The sequence below is a fragment of the Dermacentor albipictus genome, unplaced genomic scaffold (genome assembly GCF_038994185.2).
Source record: "Dermacentor albipictus isolate Rhodes 1998 colony unplaced genomic scaffold, USDA_Dalb.pri_finalv2 scaffold_11, whole genome shotgun sequence".
NCBI lineage: Eukaryota > Metazoa > Arthropoda > Arachnida > Ixodida > Ixodidae > Dermacentor > Dermacentor albipictus.
Window position 1 is genome coordinate 9,436,938 of NW_027225565.1, and position 19,888 is coordinate 9,456,825.

General features: G+C 42.9%; 1 protein-coding gene across 2 annotated transcripts in view; it reads left to right on the forward strand.

The window, feature by feature from the left end:
* The window catches only part of LOC139051259 (deoxynucleotidyltransferase terminal-interacting protein 2), a 49,335-nt gene extending 34,246 nt beyond the window's left edge, over nt 1-15,089 (forward strand). For both annotated transcript variants that reach the window (XM_070528264.1, XM_070528263.1), the window contains 2 exons: nt 8,297-8,406; nt 14,966-15,089. In XM_070528264.1, the coding sequence (XP_070384365.1) occupies nt 8,297-8,406; nt 14,966-15,068 (213 nt within the window). In that variant the 3' untranslated portion in view covers nt 15,069-15,089. The remainder of the gene's footprint in view (nt 1-8,296; nt 8,407-14,965) is intronic.
* The last annotated feature ends 4,799 nt before the right edge of the window (nt 15,090-19,888 follow it).

The following is a 19,888-nucleotide window of genomic DNA, read 5'->3' on the forward strand; positions in this document are numbered from 1 at the left end:
CCAAAAAAAGAGAGATTCTACATGCTCGGTGTGCTTACATATGAATGTTGGCAGATTGCAAGGAGTCAAAAAAGTTAATTGCGAGAAAATTCTGAAAACAATTTAAGATAGGAGGGACATGGATTTCTACAGGTAATTTTGTTATTACTTGACTACAGTATTCATTCTTGAAGCAAGATACTTAACAGATTAGTTCGAAAAGAGTGATAGATATTGAAAAATGTTAAAAATGCAATTTTTTCTGAATTTTCGGCCTCCTAGGACTAGGCCGCCCCTTCAAACTACTTATGTCATGGTTGACAAAGTACCTGTGTCCTATTAACCATGTTTACTCAGTGCAATCTGTGCTTTCTTTCTGTAAAAAAAAAAAGAAGGCTAATTTTGATCTCTGTGTTAGAACTGTGTAAAAAAAAAATGAGGCTTCACTTGTCACTCCTTATTGTCATTGGCATCAAGCCTACCTTGCAGAGTGATCTTTTTTTTTTTCGAAGTGCTGCTTGCACCGTACACACTGTGCAATTGCTGCGTAAGCTCTCTGCATCTATAGAACACAAGTGCAGCGTGCATCAACAGGAAAGGAGTGTAGCATGGCTGTGGCTAGTACTGCATGCTTACCGAAACTAGCCTGTTGACAAAAACAATGTATGTTATTCATTTAAATGCAGATGCCACAACAGGTTATTTATTCGAGCAGTAGTTAAAGGGCAACTCCGGCGTTTTTTAGCCATATCAGGATGTTGTCATTTTCAAATGGTATTGACAGTCTCCTCACGAGTAGGGTAGTTCAATTTGCTTAGAAACTCTTCAATAAATTTAAGTAACCAATAAATGAGCGACCAAAACCAAGATGGGTAGCTGCTTCATGTGACGTCAGGTCCTACACTTCCATAATGTAAACACGCAGTACACGAAACACCAAGAAAAGCGAAGCTGGTGATGTCTCCCGACGACACGGGTAGCTTTTACAGCTCTTTCAAGCTAGCCAGCAACAGTATGAGCGCTGAAAGATTGCTGTTTGCTTTTGACCAGCTGCCGCTGCTTGAGGCAGTTTACCATATTTACTAGATTCTAACGCACCCTTGATTGTAGCGTGCCCGTTTATCGCGACATAAAATAAGAGTCCTTTACACTATTGCGCACCTCATTCTTTCATACAGGAATGCAACTTTCTTTAATTTGGAGAACCGAACATTTACTCCCAATACACTGAAGTTGCGCTAAATAAAAAAAGGTGCAATTTTGCCCGAAAGGCGAAGCATTGATTACGATTGCAAATTGATAGACAGCTATACGAAAAGTAAGGATAGTAGTCTTATCGGCCGTATAAACTTTTAAACATTCGCTTACTAACTAAATTAACAAGCATCGTGTCACGCACACAAGCAAAGATGAACACATTTCACGCAGTGAATATGGAAACTTTATCAGAATGCTGGAGTGGGGAAGTGCGGTAGCAGGAGCAAGCTAATTGAGTTTTGTGCACCCTTTCGCTTCAACGTGCACTAAGCAACAAGAACACAGCGCGGTGCACCTAGATCTGTAGACTCTTCTCTCCATCGCAGATCGCTTTCAAGATGGCGATTGCGCGACCGTGCCGTACGTAGCAGCTACCGGAGTAGAAAGCTTCTCCTGTTTGCGCCAGTCCCGCACGCAAGTTTCGGGAACTCTGAATACCTGTGATGTGGCCCGATTTCCGTCCGCCTGTGCCCACGTGATCTCTCCTTTTAATTGCGGCATCGTGATGAACTCGACATGTCTTTGCAGTCTGGCACTTCCATGCTGATAGAGCAAATGCGGAAAACGGGAATACCAGGAAGACGGACGGTGCACTGAAAACATGTGCGAGGCGGCCATTTTGAAATGCCGATTGCGATATGCTAACGCAGATTTAGGGTTGTACTTGATTCTAACACGCATGCAATTTTTGGACCCATTCTATATGAAACAATGTGCGCGTTGGATTCGAGTAATTACGTGCACAAGCTCAACGCATTGTGGTGCTTCAAGATGAAGAGAAGCACTGGTTATCATGTCTGTCGAAACGATAATTGTCAGCCGTTGTGTCGTAGAAAAAGGAGCCAGCTTCGGCGTTTCTGGGCGAAGTGGCGGTGTAGTCTCTTGATGTCACAAACACAGGGTGGCCAGCAAAAAGCCATACATTCGTGGGCATGAGTCGGGAACACACAACCAATCTTTAAAATTCATTTTCAGGAAAACTAAATGACTTGCAGCCATATCATTTGGTACAGATAATCAGAGTGCAGAAAAGAATGTATATTAAAAGTTTTATTTAGGTCAGTGGACATCGAAAAATCACCGGAGTTGCCCTTTGAAGGCGCTCATCAATTACCACAGTGCTAAGCCTTTCAGGATAGCCAGGCTGTGGCAGGCTTCACGTTAGACTGGTGTACTTATAAATGACCCACTTGTGCTTTTTGACACCAATGCTCATGATTTACATGCAAAAGCTTCACGTGCTTGCATACAATTCACACTGGCAGAAAGAAGGTACAGTTGAACTTTGTTATACCAAACAGTGCAGCAATTGAGAAATAGTTCAATATACACAACATTTTATATACAATGGAATCCCGGTAATTCGAAATCTCTTACTATGTTTACTTGATTCTAACGTGCCCTCAATTGTAACGCACACCTGTTCGCCACGACCTAAAGAAAAGAAAAGTTCTTTACAGTACCGCGCACCTCATTTTTTCATACAGGAATACAACTTTCTCTCATTTGGAAAAACAGATTTACTCCCAATGCGCTAGAATTGCGATAAATAAAAAAGTCACAGTTTCGCCTGAAAGGTGAAGCATTGATTACGCTAGCAAATTAATAGACAGCTATACAAAAAGTAAGGATAGTAGTTTTATTGGCCATATAAACTTTTAAACATTCGCTTACCAACTCAATTAACCAGCATGGTGTCATGCGCGCACAAGCAAACATGAACACATGTCGCGCAATGGTCGCCGAAACTCATTATCAATATGCTGGAGGGGGAAAGCGCGGTAGTAGAAGTGAGCGAATTGACCTTAGTGCGGCCTCTTGCTTCAACGCACACTAAGCGATGAGAACACAGCACGGTGCACCTAGATGTGTAGACTCTGTCTCCATCACAGATCGCTTTCAATATAGGGGCCCCGTGGCTGCGCCGTACATAGCAGCCACCTTTGCGCCAGTCCCGCGTGCATGTTTTGGGAACTCCGAACACCCGTGATTTCGGCTTGATTTCCATCCGTCTCCACACATGTGATCTCTTTCCTTTTAATTGCGGCATCGTGATGAACTCGGCATGTCATTGTAGTTGGCACTTCCATGCTGATAGAGCTACAGTGAACTAGAATGTATTCTAGTTCACTATTATAGAGCAAATGCGCTAAACGGGAAGACGGACGGTGTACTACTAAAGCACATAGAGAAGCTACGGCAGCTAGGCTCAAAACATAGAGTTTCCTACAATATAATAGAGGGAACTCTGGCACTGCAGTCATTGACCCACCATGGGAATGATGGAAAGTGCATGGATTTATCTGATTTTTGTGCATGTAGGTTCAGATGTTCTTGTGGCTTTGTATATAACACTTCATATAACACACTTCTGCCTACATATGCGTAGGCAGATGTTAAGGCTTAAACTATTGCATTGAATATATAATAATCAGACAGGTATTAATCGCTATAACTATCTCCTGGAACCAGATTATATGTCGACTCGCTGTGATAACAACAAAAAGATCTCAGCCTATAACTGCAGAACAAACACATTTTGCTACTCTTTTTTCCCCAAATCAATTAGACAATGGAACAGTTTATCAAATTATATAGTAAATGTGTCAAATGACGAACTATTCTTTTCAGTGCTGTGACGGCGGTCTTGTAAAACAAATGTATGGGTTATATATCTTGGAACCTGCTTGTTTCACGTTACTTGTATGCCTTTCTCTAACAGCTATTGTAGTGCTTCTGTTTTTGAGTATATCTGTCCAAAATCTTTACTGTAATACTGGTTATATTTTGTTCCCCCCTACGTAATGCCTTCATGGCGATGTAGGTACTCTGTAAATAAATAAATAAATAAATAAATATGCCTTCATTATCGTAAATTTCAGAGCAATCTATGCCCTTTGAAGTGGAGAAGATGCTGTGAACACGCACACTTGCTACTAATTGCAACGATTGAGCTTGTCGAGGTGGCCAAATCGAAACGCCAAGCATATTAAGGCACTGGCATGCCCGCGATAAATTCATAAGGGTGCTTCATTTGCTTGTCGATGCATGCGTCCGTGGCTTAATGGTTTCAGTATTAGGCTTCTGCGCTAGAAGTCCTGTGTTTGAATCCTGCCGTTGGACAATTTTAATAATGTTTATTTAATTATTTATTACGCAGTACATTGTTGAATATGACGAGCTTACAAAGCCACAAAGCCGTTTGAAGCCGGAGTGATGAAGTTTAAGCAAATCCATGTATTTCCCATGCTGGTAAAACCACTCCCATTGCAGCTCCCGTAGACACTAGCGCCAGAGTTCCCTCAAGTAATTATTGCATCAAACTGTATGGCTCGAAGTATGTATGAGGCAGCCATATTGAAATGCCGATGACAATATGGTAACGCAGATTTAGGGGCGCACTCGGTTCTAACGTGAATGCATTTTTTGGACCTGTTTTATCAGAAAAAAGTCTGTGTTATATTTGAGTAAATACAGTAATTCGAATTGATGTATAACTTGAATTGGTCGGTTGATCCTGACAGGATCGCATCTATTTGAATAGGAAAAAAACTCCTCCAAATCTAGACTCATAAAACTGTGTATTGGTTATCTTCAACAAAATTTTTCACTTTCAGGCACTGACTTCAATACAAACTTGAGCCAGGAACCAAAGTTCGATGCTTTGCTAGCCATCGCAATGATGCATACCAAGAAAATTGAGCCTTTTAAAAAGCCTTGCATGATGCATTAGGCCCACTGCATGTACAGAGAAATCTCGGTACAACGAACTTCAGGGGACCGCGGGAAAATGTTCGTTATTCTGAAAGGTCGTTATAGTGAAAGCCCAAAAATTAGCCATAACAACAGCATTTCAGTAACGCAAGCGTCCTACCTTTGAAACGGTACTTCCTTGAACTCGTTTCTCACACAATGCACACGTGATCGTCAGACAAGGCACATTTATTTGAAATGGTCCGTGATCGTCTTCTGACGGGTGCAGCACAGACTCTGCAGCACGAACGATTCCAGACCGTCCGCATTCTTATGCACGCCTTCGGTCGCTGTGCCGCTTTTGGCTATAAATATGCGGAGTTTTCGCAAGCAGTCCAACGCATCTGTGGCCGACACGGACTCGTCGCGGTCTTCGGGTGCTGCCGTAACGTGCAGCAAGATTCTTGCTGGTGCTTAAAGATTTTCTCCTTATCTTTGAGAATCGTGGCGATCGTCGACCGCGCCACTCCACGTTCTTTAGCCACGACGGATTGTTTCTTCCCGTCTTCTATCTCGCGAAGAATCTCTACTCCCTCGCTCAAAGAAAACTGCTTTCGCTTCTTCGCCGTGGTTAGAGTTGAGCTCATGGCAACGCGAACGCCGGCACGCACTTCTAACACAATAATATAACCAGAAGAAAAACAAGATGGACAGGCCTGATACGGGTGACAGCACGCGAACAACTGAGAAAACAAGCAAGAAAAACGCGATGCGTCGTCACCTCCGCAACAGGAAAAAAAGAAAAAAGGCCCTCTTCAGCGTTAATTACTACTTTTTTTTTTTCTTCTGGCGCACCGTCTCAGGTTTTACGAGCCCATGCTCCCCGCCTCTCCACTCACAAAACCTGGTGCGTCGTTGCCTTCACAACGGAGAAGGAAAAAAAAGTCTCCGCCCGCATCTTTCTCCTTCCGCGCCATCTCAGGTTTTTGCGGGAAGCAAGTTGCAAGGCGGCCCGCTCTTCGCGCTGCGTCGTCTGCTAGCTTAGAGCTCCGACTGCCGTGACGGATACACTAAAATCTAAGAATCCTCGCATTTCGGGATATGAGTTCGTAGTACTGAGGTGTTGTTAAGATGACACGGAAATTAAATAACGATCGTTATTCTGAAATGTTCGTTATTCTGAAGTTCGTAGTAGTGAAATATTTTTACATTGAAACTATAAGCAGTTGGCACGGGATTTCATAAAAGTTCGTTAATCTGAAATGTTCGTTAATGTGGTGTTCGTTGTAACGGGGTTTGACTGTACCACCACTCTCTCCATGTGACTGAAAGTAAAGTCCTGTGCAAGCAACATGTTAGAATACTGTCATTATGTGCCTCACTTCAGCAGATAAGCAAATAAGGATACAGTATTAAGTTCTGTATCATCAGCAAATGACCAGTGTTAAATGATGTGGCATTATCTGACAGGCACATAGTCCACGAGGCAGACTAGTGCAATTACCCTTCTCTGCATTCCCAGCTCAAATTAACTGTACTCGCTCAGTGATTCGTAAGATTAAAAACAAAGCTTCCAAAAATGCATGTTAAGGCACTAGGCCTCGGTGTTGCAGTACAGTCACCGACTGATAATTTAGCTTTGAGCGAAGTTTGGATACCTTTCAACGTGCCTCTCATGAATCCAGACTCCATTGCGCTCCGCCTGCACGACAAAATGCCAGTTTGGCCGTTGAGGGGACCAAGTTCAGAAGAAAAGCGATACATTGATATGTTGCTGGCACCTCCTCAAAAGTGAAACTAAGTGTCTGCCTAGTTGAATAGTCAATCCACTTATAGCCGACTATGCCAGAGACACAGCACAAGCCAATCCTAGCCACTAAGTTGAGAAGGACTGCATTTGCAATTTGTCACATGAGTTCCATGCATCCAGGTTTGTTCCTTCACATGTTAAACTGCGACTTGCTCTTGGGTGATTTCTATGATGGCTATTACATATTTTTATTGGTCGCAGTCATCAAGCAGCTTCTAACTGCGCCAACTCTAGCCTCGATGTCTCCGTTGAAAAGGGCAGCGTTTGAGGGAACTGCCGGACAATGACTCTTGTGAAGCAACCCACAATTATACGGCTATTGGAGCATGGTCGGCCTCTGTTTAAGTTGCAGTTGATGGAGATTTGTTGCATTTAGAGACCCTCTTTTTTTCATTCGGCAGCAAAGCCATGACAATAGTCAAAATACAAATTGACCAGGTTGCATGCAAGCATATGTGCATGCATGTAGCAACACATTGAGCAGCTTTCAAGCCATTTGTGGAATTAAGAGTTATTTTCTGGCAAATTTGATATTTCATGCTCCGTTTATTTAAACTTTTAGGTGGTTCCCTCCAATTCTGAATTATCGATTGGTGACTTTATTGCGCACTGTACCATGCAAGTTATTGAGTGCAATTTTCTGAGAGGCTCTCGTTTCTTCTAAATCAGTTTTATTCGAATAAATTTCCAGTCCCCTTGGAGCTTAAGTTAATGGGGTTTGCTGTGTGTGTGCGTGTGCGTGCGTGCGTGTGTGTGGCTTGTGTGTGGCTTGTGTGTGGCTTGTGTTGTAACCACAGAATGACTTAAAAACTCCTTTCATGTTGCTTGTCTTGTGTTGCACTGTGGTTGTATGGTACCTATATTCTGTACTTGCTTTTTTACTGACTGAGTGGGTAGGTACCCACATGCTGTGATATTGCTCACACCACATGCTGTAAAGAAGGTGCGAGTAATTTATAGTATATTTACCTACAATTCACTGTGCTTAAAAGTATGTGGTCAAGGGAGAGTAAATGGCCAATCTGTTCCTCATCCTTGTAGCTCTGATTTACTCATAAGTCAGAGTGAATGAGTGTCTTATTATAATGTCTCAAAGTAGCTTGAAGGCTGGGAGAGACACTGTAGAAGAGGGCTCCAGGTTAATTTCAGCCACCTGGGGTTCTTTTAAGATGCACCCAAAGCATGATACACTAGAGCCTTTGCATTCTGCCGCTGTAAGAATGCAGCCTCGGTGACATAAATTGATCCCATAACTTTGCACTCAGCAGCAGAACGTCATAATCACTTGGCCGTCGTAGTGAGTCTTGCAGCTCTGCTGTTTTAATGAGCCTGCAACATGAAGGTGTGAAGTACGCAGTTGCTCAGAATTAGCATTCTGGAAAGCAGGAGAAAGGCCAGTAAAAGTGGCTGTGTGGTAATAGCTTCTTGTATGAGGGGGAGCAGTAGTAGTGCAGGACATATGTTCTTTTGATGTATGTGGGCTCAACTCATTGTGGCAAGGCTCTAAGTGTCATCACCTAGCCTTCATCCAAGTTCTTGTCCTTCGTGTGCACTTAGGTGGGGACGGTGATGGACTCACCAGCCGATTTCTACCATGCAAGGGTGCCCAAGAAGGACCGCAAGCAAAGTATGGTTGAAGAATTGCTGGCTGATGCGGAGTTCAGACGGTAAGTGATCACAGGGTGCCTTTTGGGTCTGCATTGTCACTTGTAATTTGTCAGCCCATGAAGACATTTATTTTTACATTTGTCAAAAGAAACAGTGAAGGGGGCTTTGTTAAAAACAGTGTATTGGGCATCGTGTTGCAGTAAAGCTTATTTTGCATGCTGTGACTAGGGCAGGTAAGAGAAAAAAACTGGTCGCAATCGCATGTGTTGCAGTGCAAGTTTAGTTCGAATGCTTGATGTGCCTTGGCAATTGTGCAATTTCTCTCGCAGCAATGCTCAAACTTGCTTGCTGCTAGAAAATTCCAGGCATTTAGTTATTTTAAAATAAGAGTAAAAAGCTCTTAATACATTTTTGTTTAATTCAGTGTTATTTAAAAGAAATATTGTCACGTTGTCATGACGGTGAAGAATGAAATAGTGCCAAAGACGTGAGTTTACTCATTATTTGGCAATCTTGTGCCCAGAAAAACAAGTAATGCTCAGAGCACAATGATACTAGTGAGCACGATTGTTGGTCGTCGAACTTTGATCCATTGGTCAAGTGCGTCATGACTCATCATGCAGTACAGTATGTACACCACTATTTGCAGATTTTTTTACCATAGAATCAGCGAAAGTTCCCGATACATGAAGGCATGTCTTGTGTTGAGTGATAACATTTTAACAGTGGTTAGCCAGGGAGAAACGGTCACCAGAAAAAGATAAACAATGTACATGTGTCAATATGTTTGTTTTGTTCTTGAAAGAAATGTTTTTAGGTTTTGGACTTGTTCACTGTGCAAGTGCAGGAATTAAGTGTTGCAAAGGGCATGTGGTGTACGTTTACACATATTAGTACAGTCAACATCCGATTTTTCGGACTCCCTAAGGGCCGCGAAAACGTCCTCAAAATCGGGCTGGCCAAAAAAACCGAATGCATGCCTTTTACTGTGCCCAAGGGCTCAAATTGCCACGGGCACCTCCGAAATCGCTCTGAAGGCCTGTCAGTACACTTATTAAGCTTATCGGTGTTCGTACTTGTTACAGTTTCATTTTAGATGGCTGTCGGTTGCGTGGTGCCACTTGCGCCACCCTGTAAGGACGGAGAAAATAACACGGGATCAGTTTCAAGTGCGGTTCCGAGTGTACGGTTATGCTGTATAGTTCATGTCGTTGGTTCCTGTACCTTGGGCATAACCGTTGACGGCGACCGCAGAGTCTTTCCGCCTCTCGGAACTGCTCGGTTACACTCATAACAGTACTGTGACAGGGGACGGCAGGTGCACTCGTGTATAATTAATGAATACATACTGTGTCCCGTCACAATTGCCCCCTTCCCTCGCTTGTTATGCTTCACCGCAATACTTTGCGTTTGCTTCACCACGTAACACTGCTTGTATTGAGACGAATCTGACTTTTGGGAACCGGCATTATGTAACGCGTCGTGCTTTCCGAGCATTGAAGCCATATACGAGGATTACAAAAGCGGAGTCGCTGCTAACAGCGGCGAATTTTTTAAATAAAAAACACGGCACCGAACAGCAAGAGGCTTGGTAGCAAGACTGCGAGTCGGCCCAGTTGGAACAAATTCATCTTAAAACTTATTGTGCGCAAACAAACAGGGACGAAGAATAGAAGAAACACAAGGATGAGCGCTTTCTAACAACTGGTTTTATTTTTGAAGAACCACCTGCTTATATACCCACAGATCTGCACGATCTAGTCAAACAGAGCACGCCTACAGCGCATATAATACACGCAGATCTGCGTGATCAAGTCAAGAGAGTACATCTACAGTACATATACCACTTGTGATAAAAAACAAAGACGTGGACCAAAGCCACCTGGTCAACATAAGAACAGCAGACTAAACGAACGACTAAACGAGCGTGCGAACGAACGAGCAAACGACTAGGCACGAACGACGACTAAACCAGCTAGGGAACAGGCGGGCGACCGCACGTTTTCTTTGCGAGTGCTCCACCGCCGCATCTTAAGCTTCGCACACTTTAAAGCTCACGCGAATTAGCACATACGTCTCAAGTACCTATGATGCGGTCGCTTGACGACGAACGCACCGCGTAACACGGTTTCGGGAGAGCATGCACGCTTTTCATCGGTGCCTCTGTATCGCAAATCCACTGCGCGACCGCCAACGAGGCACACGAACAAATGAGGCAAACAAAGCTAGTCTATCTAAAGGAGGCTAGTAAGTAACCACAAAAGGCAGAGAGTTACTCTCCTGAGGCACTTTCATGAGCGAGACTGAAATTTTATCAAAAGGACTGCGCTGAATCTTTAAAATTTCGTAATCATATTATCGCACCCAACCTCGCGTGCCCGCGAACTCAAGCCGGTTGGCGTTCAAAATGATTAAGTGCACCAAATATGACTAACATGACCACATAGTGCGCATATAAGCAAAGCAGACGTTGCGTAAAAATCGTGTTAAAGCGTGCGTACAAATGACAACATGCACAGTGAACTGTGCAATATCTCCTACATTATTGCCCGCAGCACAATACGCAAGCCTGGCACATACAATACTCTGAGAGACCCACAACTTACATCACATAGTGGCGCGGAGGAAGTTGGTCGGAAGTTCTCCCTCCTGATTCGGTGAAGCCATGTCTTTCTTCTTAACCCATTGCACTTACCGGACGGTATCGCGAACATATTCTTGCCTTTGCTAAAACTATATTGGTATCCAAACGCACAGCAGGTCATGGTAACAGAAAATGACGTGAAGTGACGTCGCACTTGCCACAAAACATCCTTCAAGGCGTTCACAAAATCAAAACAACACAGAATACGAATGGACAGAATGGAGCCAACAAGCGCCGCTTCGCGAGCAAAAATGGCACTGAAGCGTGCCTCTAAACAGACGAAGCCGGCACAAGGGGCCACGTGATGCCATTAGGCCAATAGCGGCGCGGCGTCGGCTTTGGCCAGAGCGCTCAAGAAGGAGGCGGCATTCTTCAAAGCGTGGCACTACTTTACGAAGTTTAAGGGGCTTTACTCGCCTTGCACACGCTCCGTGGCGGCTTCACTGTGATATATAGCGGTGCGCTACGCGTTGGTTGATCAGTCTCGTCATGGAAGTTACTGACGAAGAGTCTATATCTGAATCTTGTTGCTCTACTGCTTCAAAACAGTTACACTCTAAGGCGAAAGCTAGGAAGAACGAGAGAAAGAGGTTGCAACGTTGCTTTCGCAATTCAACCAAGTTTAACCAGAGCTAAACCACAGCCAATATATATATATTTTTTTAAAGCAACAAATAGTCTGGAAAGGGAAGTGTATCAGGGCTATTGTATTGGCAGGTGTACAAAAAGTTGCGTTAGCATGCCTTTACTGTCCTTGACGAAGAAGGAACTTTGTTTCTTGAATGGAAATGTTTGTGGTGTATGTGTGTAGTACATTCGAGCTTTTCTTTGTAAAGGATTCCTTGCAATCTGTCAATTTTAGTTAGGAGGTCTGCTGATTGGCATTTCTTCCCACCCTTGCCAGTTTTGCTTTGCTTAGGTTATTTTTTGAGATAGTGCACATGCACATTTTAAATCAAGAAGTGTGATTTGACTGGTCTTAATGCTTTGACAAGTATTAGTTGAAAGGTTATCAAACTTTTCTTATTGACGGCAAAAACGATACTCTGTGGAAACTTGCGTGGTACGTGTTGATGTTAATCATATATAAGCATCTGTAACGGCTTTTGGAATACACTTAGAAGTTTGCGTCTCTCCTGTGTACTTGTGTATTCTTTCTCCGTGTTTTTATGCTGCTTGTCAAGGTTTTCAGCCTGTTAGAGGTGGCGAGGTAATCAAAATGGCGGCAGTTGTGGCTTCAGTCAATGCCGTTTCGGACCTGCAATCATGGCAAAAAGTCTGGAAAATCGGATGGCAAAGGGCTTTTGCGTCCGAAATTTCATATGTTCTTATACATTAATGCTATGGGTACCGTGGTGGTTCTGCACAGGCGTCCAAATTATCGGGCATGTCCGAAAAATCGGGCGTTCAGAAAATCGGTCGTTGTCTGTAGTATTTTTCATAACGTAGGACACCATCAACCTTGAAAAGACTATAACTTTAAGCCACTTCTATGCCTTGAGTAGGGGGTTATTGTTTCATAGGATGAGTTGCTTTTGTCTGGTTGATGTGCTGTACTATTTTTAAGGCAGTGTTTGCATTAGTGTCAAGGAAAGGATAATGAACTGTGAAACAAGAAAATATTACTATGTGGTTTTGCTTTTATCATATCTCTGCATTGTAAATTTTTTACCATGACTCTGCTTTGCCTTTGCTTTTGCATTTTAGCAGTTTCATTACTAGTGCTGCGCTGGCTTTACTGGCTCGCGAAACTCGCACAAACTCGGTTTCTTGCCGGACTTTTGCGTTTTCTGCAAGGAACCGGAGCGCCAGCTGTAGGGTGCCATTTTAATTGTCGATGGTAGTAAAGGGCAGTGATGGCATATGCAACATCACACCTCCCCGCTTGGGAGCAGATGATTTAAATTGTGCTAGGTATGCAGATTATTAAAATGCATTTTCTCTTAAACTAAGTCATTTCTTGTTATGAAATAAGTGCTGCAAGGTTTCTGGATTGGTACTTTAACCAGTTCAGGTTGAGTTAATATTTTCCTGTAGTGTCCCTTTAACATCTCAAAGCAACAGTGGGTCTGAAGGACACTTGTAGAGAGCTTCAGGGTAATTTCGACCACCAGGACTTCTTTAACATTCACCTAATAGCTATGCCAGGTTCATGTTGCATCAGAGGGAAAAACAACAGAACACGGGATGTAATTACTAATAGCGTGTGCACAGAGAGAACAGTTCAAGAGGAACAGGAGAAAAGCTATCATGTCATCATTTCTGGCAATCTTTCTTTTCCTCATAGCGAACTTCATAGGGCATCAAGATCAGTTCTGACTGTACGAAAGTTAACTGAACTTTTGTTACATTTTCGTGGACTCCTTCCTTTCATCACTGAGCATGTTGTGGTGCTGGTTGTTAGTTTTCCTGTAAACTGAGCATCGTCCAAATGATTTTCAAAAATAAGAGATGCACTTTGGAGTGTATTCAGCATTTTATTTGTTGGGCAGGGGCTGCTCTACAAGTCAAAGTCCTACATCTGCTTCAGCTGTGTTTGCATTAACTTGGTCCCATCATTATTGCTGTAATTTTAGGCATGATCTATGGCATAGCTTGGATTATTTGATTATTTACGGATATCTTCATCCATGAGCAACCTCATTCATTTACAGTTGATCTTGAAGCTAGTCCAAACATTCACAACTTCTTTTTCAGGTTGTCCAAAAGTGACACCAACCACTTGCGTTCAACAGAGGACACCCTTCAACTGAGAACTTTTTAAAAAATATTTGAGTAGTATTGGTTAAACTTGTGAAAGTTATGTATTTCCATAGGCTAATTTAAGACATAATTCTGTTTTCTTGCATAGTAAATATATTTCTACTACTAAAAAAAATCCATAAGTTGCTTGGAGGTGGGTTATTTCCTAAACTATATATGGCGTAATATCTATTAGCATATAAAAATTATCTTGAGTAATCAAAGCATGCAGTGGTACAAAAATGAATGCTCTAGGCTGATTTGAACCAAAGTTACAGCATGTCAAACTTTTAAAGTATGGACCCATAGTAACACCAAGGACAAATTATTGCTTTTCAAAAATTTCTGTCATATTATTTGTTATAATGTATGACCACTGCAGTCTTGATTTGTCTACCTTTCTGATAAAAAGATCATTATTGTGAAAGGATATCTAGAACCAAAAATATCATCGCTCCAAAGCGATGACACCACCAGAAATGCTGTTATGAAAAAACAAGGAAAAACATTCCACAACCTGTTTATGATGATTATAGCAGAGGCTAAATCAATCAATCTGGAGCAATGGGATGCACAAAGATATTTGGGTCAGTTTTCATCTTCGAAAAGCAGGATCTCGTTTTAACTTACTTTCATGTAAAAGCGAGAAGAAAGGGGGTTGACCGAGGGGACCGATTTTTATTAGTCATATAATAAGAAGCCAACATACACTGACACCAAGGACAACATAGGGGAAATTACTTGTGCTTAATAAATGAAATAAAGAAACGATAAATTAACGGAAATTAAAGTGGATGAAAAAGCAACTTGCCGCATGTGGGAACTGAACCCACAACCTTCGCATCTGTAAAAACCGAACCACAAACCGAACCTACAACCTCCGCATTTCATGTAAAAGCGGCACATTTGAAAATAAGTTGTCATCCTCTCATGGGATTGGTTTACAGAAAGCTGAATTTGGGTATTTCTTTGTGGCTTCTTCTACTTTCACTTCAATTGCTGCAGGTTTTTTCTAGGCTTCACAGAAGTGCACAGGCACCTGCCAGGATTTTGGAACTCTATTGAATAAACTGTAAAGGAGTGTTAACAAAGGTTAGATCAGTGCTAGTCTTCAGTGTGGAGAAGTTTTTTTGGACTAACAAGCATAGATACTGTACCAAAAACATCATGTACCTCAAAACATGGGACATGGATGGTTTGAACTACAATAATTTTTTTCTTCACCTGTACAGATTCAACAAGAAGAAATATAGTGAGGCTATGGCCCGGCAGCAGCGAGCAGTTTCGAAGAAGGCCTTGAAGCACATGAAGCGGCTGAAAAAGCGGAAGAAATAAAACCTTCTGTAAGAGCTTCTACCATTGTGCAAAAGTTCTGCTTGAGATTATGCCATAGGCTCTGAACACAGTCCAGTGGACAGTTGGGCATATGCTGCTGAACCAGGTGCAAGTTTTCACCAGTTGGCACATTGTGACTTTAAGGTAGTGTGCAAAAAAACTAACACATGCAAATAAGGGGGACACAGTGCATTGACCTAAATGCATGATAATCTGGGTGTACAAAGCACTGCTTGAAAAGTCCACTTGTGCCATCTGACACACAATTAGGCTATCTTAGATAGACCAGTCGAATCTCGATAATTCGAACTCGAGGGGGCCCAAAAATTTGTTCGAAATAAAGGAAGCTAATTGAATGGAGGACTTACCTGCAGTGGCGCATGTGCACTGAGCTAACACACGGGTGGTAAGTTCCAGAAGGTTTATTCAAACATATTTACAAAATACAGTCAGTTATTAAACATATCGGTGCTCGTACTGTGATAGCAAACAACGACAGGTGCGCGTGTGCATAATTAAACACACAATTGCACCTTCAAACTTCTGGTATGCTTCACCGCATCTGTATGGGGCTAAGATGACTTTCAGGAATCAATATTATGCAACGTGCCATGCTTTCCGTGCTTTGAAGCTATTGACATGGATTACAAAGGCAAAGTTGGCGCCATTACTAACAACAGCGAATTGTTTCAATGAAAAACACTATACCGAACAGCAAGAAGCTCGGTAGTGAATGTCAAAATAGCTAGGCCTAGCGTTGCCGCGGTGCGGCTACGGCTGCCAGAGAGTCTGTGTACGAGAGCGCCGGCTCGAGGTGGCACGATAATCAAATTGGGAGTGGTAGTGGCTTCAATTAATGCCATTTCGGACCGGTGGTCATGACAAAAAGACCAGAAAATTGGTCTGCGAAAGTTTTTTACGTCTGAAATTTCAGACGTTCTCATACATTGACTCTATGGGGTATATGGTGGTGCTGCAACACTAACAGAAGTCACCAACGCATAACTAACAGAAGTAATTGGTGATGCATGCCTGCACAGGCCTGCGCACAAATTTCGGCCACAATTTTTTTTTTCGCGGCGGCGACGTTGAGGAGTCTCTCCTAATTTCTTCCTCTATGGCGGGGTCAGAGAAATGCAGATCAAAGGCGCAGCCGCAAGATTTGGCGTGCTGCTGAGGGCATTGTCGGAGCGCAGTATGTTCTAATGAACCATCTCAAATGCTTGCGCATTCGAATTACCGGGCGTTTTCGTCCATTGGAATATGCAACTTTGATGGGACAACAGCGTCAGTTCAAATAAATCGAATGTTCGAATTAACGAGAATCGACTGCACTGTGTGAAGAGTTCCGGTGCCCCATATCCGTAAATATTGCTGTGAGACAGAAGACAGCAGGGCTAGGCTAACCTCGACGAAGACAAGGTAGAGGTTGCTGCTCGCTGTCTTGGCTGCTCTTACGCCTGTGAAGCGTGCCTTATCTTCTAAATATTTATACAGTAGATATACATTTTTGTGCAACAGTATTTTCCTCTGTTTTGCCCAGAGCAGTGCAGTCAAAATAAGGAATCAGCATATGCCTCGCTGAGTGATAAAGCTAGGTGCTCTTCTATTCACAGAAAAAAAGTTCTGATCCTTTGTTACAAGGTCAATCGTGCTGGATGTGGACCTTCTGCTGATGCTGTGCCAAATGAGTGGTGTGGACAAATTTTACCGTGATTTAAATGGCATAGGTCACAGATGCAATTTTTTAGAGCGCTGCTTTTAGGTCAATAAAACTTGGTGCTGGGCTAGTTGCTGATGCATTCTTTAAAACTGATGGTAGCGCTAAAAAGGACAGACACACGATGAAAAGACGACACGACAACGAGGAAACGCTTAGCGTTTTCTCGTCGTAACTGCGTGAACGTGCTCGTGCCACTGCTCGCGCATTATTTGTCGTCTTGTTCCACAGCTGGCTCTGATGCCCCTAATCATGCCAGCGTCCCCGTACTGCCCTCACGCTCGTGCGACTGCTTGCATGTTCGTCTTCGTCTTCCACAGCTGGCTCAGATGCCGCTCTTCATGCCAGTGTAGCCATTCTGCCCCTTTCTCTGCAAAGGCGCTGACGGCACTGACCCACTGTAAGTTAGTGTGCTGATTTTGGTCTCAAATTCTTTGCCTGAATATATTGCAAAATGAAAACATGTATCAAGCTGCACTTAAATTTTGCATTAGAGAGTATCGTAATCGTCTGACTTTTTTTATGCTGTTTGCAAAACTTGCTTGTAAGGTGCCTTCTGTGCCCGTGACTCCGATGTGCAGCAGTTTGGAGTCATCAGATGTCCAGCATGTGTCTTGTTGCACAACTTTCAGCTTGTGTTGTGGAAGCAGAACGGCTGGCTTCAATGAAAAGTTGGTCTCATTCAAGGCCTTGAGCCCACTGTTGCATCATTGACCCACACTATTGCATTCTTTAACTTTCATGTTTGAGTGTTTCTGAACAACCATTTCAACAAGTCTGCATGCAACCCTGGGGCATTCATCTCATTGTACATTGTCTTGACTTCAGTATACTTAAACCTTAAATCATGGCACACTTAAATAACAGAAATTCTTTTTTTTATTTTTCATCTAAATCTGCAAAACACATCGAAAATGAGCATAATCAACAAAAAGAAAATATTTTGCAGAAACTTTTTTGGCCAAAGCAAGGAGACATCGGGCAGAAAACTGGAAGTTGGTTCCACTCCAAGCCACCTATGACTGCTTGGAATTGGTGCAGGCAGCTCTCCTCATATGAACGATATGTGTAGATTTCATTTGGTTTACATAACTTGTGGGACTCCACTGCAGCCAGAGGTCTTGCAAACTTAACCAGAGACTTCATACCCAATGCCACACTCTGCAAGAAAATCTTTTTCTCTAGTACGTCACCTGTTGGCAACACTGAGGTCCCTACAGACCTTAGGCAACACATGTCAATAAATGTGTCCATTTGCTTTGACATTGTTGACATCTCGTAACTGGTAGAACTTGTCTATGCAAGACGTAACTTACATTTGGCATCATTTCTTCAAACAGTTGCTCAAGCACTTGCACTTTATGATATGTCAGACACAATCTGAACTAACATTTCTTGTTGTAGCCAACATTTCTTCGACATTGTTTCTTATTCTGCGGCATGGCGGAAAACTGGAATGACAAGGGTTGCTTTGTTGACCGCTTATGTGTGCCTTGTTTGTAGGCTCCCCTATGCAGTGATGTAGTGCACAATATTGAATACCAGTATTTACTGCTTATATGAAAAGGGGCTAAAAAGTCCCAAAGGTGTGCAATGGCAACTTCCTTTTATGAAGTTTAATGATGTTCTTATGTGGCAGCATTTTTTCACACCTTCCACCATAAGAAATCATGGTGTTATTTTTAATATTTTCCATAATACTGCAATTCGTGCACTTTGTGTAGACTTAATCTCATTCTTGCATGCTCATAAGGTTTTTCCGTAAAATGTACTTTCATCACTTTCATTTATCTGCATTCTGGGTGCTCGCAATCATTTGTGACATTTCTCACTTCACTGCCAGAGTGGTTTTAAATTTAGAAGTTATGATGACGAGGATGTCATCTTTGCACCTAGAAATTTCCCCCGTCATCATGGTATTTGGCTAGAACCAATAAACATGCTTATGTCATTTACTGCAGAGGCAGTGAAGTTCCATGATCCTTGTATGAAGCAACTAATGCAGGGTGTCTACCAACCGGGAAAACCGGGAAAACCGGGAATTCTCAGGGAATTTGAACAGTCTGGAAAAACTCAGGGAAAACTCAGGGAATTTGTGCTTCCATCAGGGAAAATTAGCTGTAACTTTATTGAAAGGGAACGAAAGTCGTGTTAATGCTGGCTCCAGTAACAGAGGAATCGCAACGAATCATTATTGACGCCGTGTCATCGGCACGATGTATTGCCAGAGTAGTTAACGACCGATTTTCTAGACACCCGATTTTTCGGACATGCCCGATAATTTGCACGGTTTTGCGGCACCACCACGTACTCCATATAGTCAATGTATATTGCCCCGACTGCAGGTCTGAAATGGCATTAATCAAAGCCGCCACCGCCGCTATTTTGATTATCTCGCCGCCTCGAACCGGCACTCTCGCAGGCAAATCCGCAAATCCGTGACCACCACCGCGGCAACGTCAGGCCTAGCTGCTTCTATGTTCGCTACTAAGCTTCTTGCCGTGCGGTGCCGTGTTTTTCATTGAAAGAATTCGCCGCTATCACGAATGGCACTGACTCCGCCTTTGTAATCCTAGCGATTGGCTTTGAAGCTCGCAGAGCACAGCGCGTTGCGTAATGCCGGTCTGCGAAAGTTAGCTTCGCCTCGGTACACTAGTGTTAGGCGGTGAATCATAACTAGCGTGGGAAGGGGCCAATTGTCGCGGGACACAGTATACATTACTTAATTACACATGCGTGCACGTCGTCTTCTGTCACAGTACAAGCCCTGATATGCCTAAAAAGCGTACTGGCAGGCCTTCAGAGCTTTTTGAGACGTGCCTGTGGTAATTTTAGCCCTTAAAGGCAGTTAAAGACATGCATTAATTTTTTTCAGACTGCCCGTTTTTTTCAATTTTTTTTTGCGGCCCCTCGGAAGTCCAAGAAATCAAATGTTGACTGTACAACTGACCAAGAGGATGCTTCAGATGATCCATGTGGTGAAAGCGTGGTAGTAGGAGGAGGATGAGAACAGAAAGGACCGACGCACTGAGGAATTAACGGGAAAGGAAGGGTGCCGCCACCTTTTTGAAGGAGCTTGAGCTAAAAAAACTAAGTGATG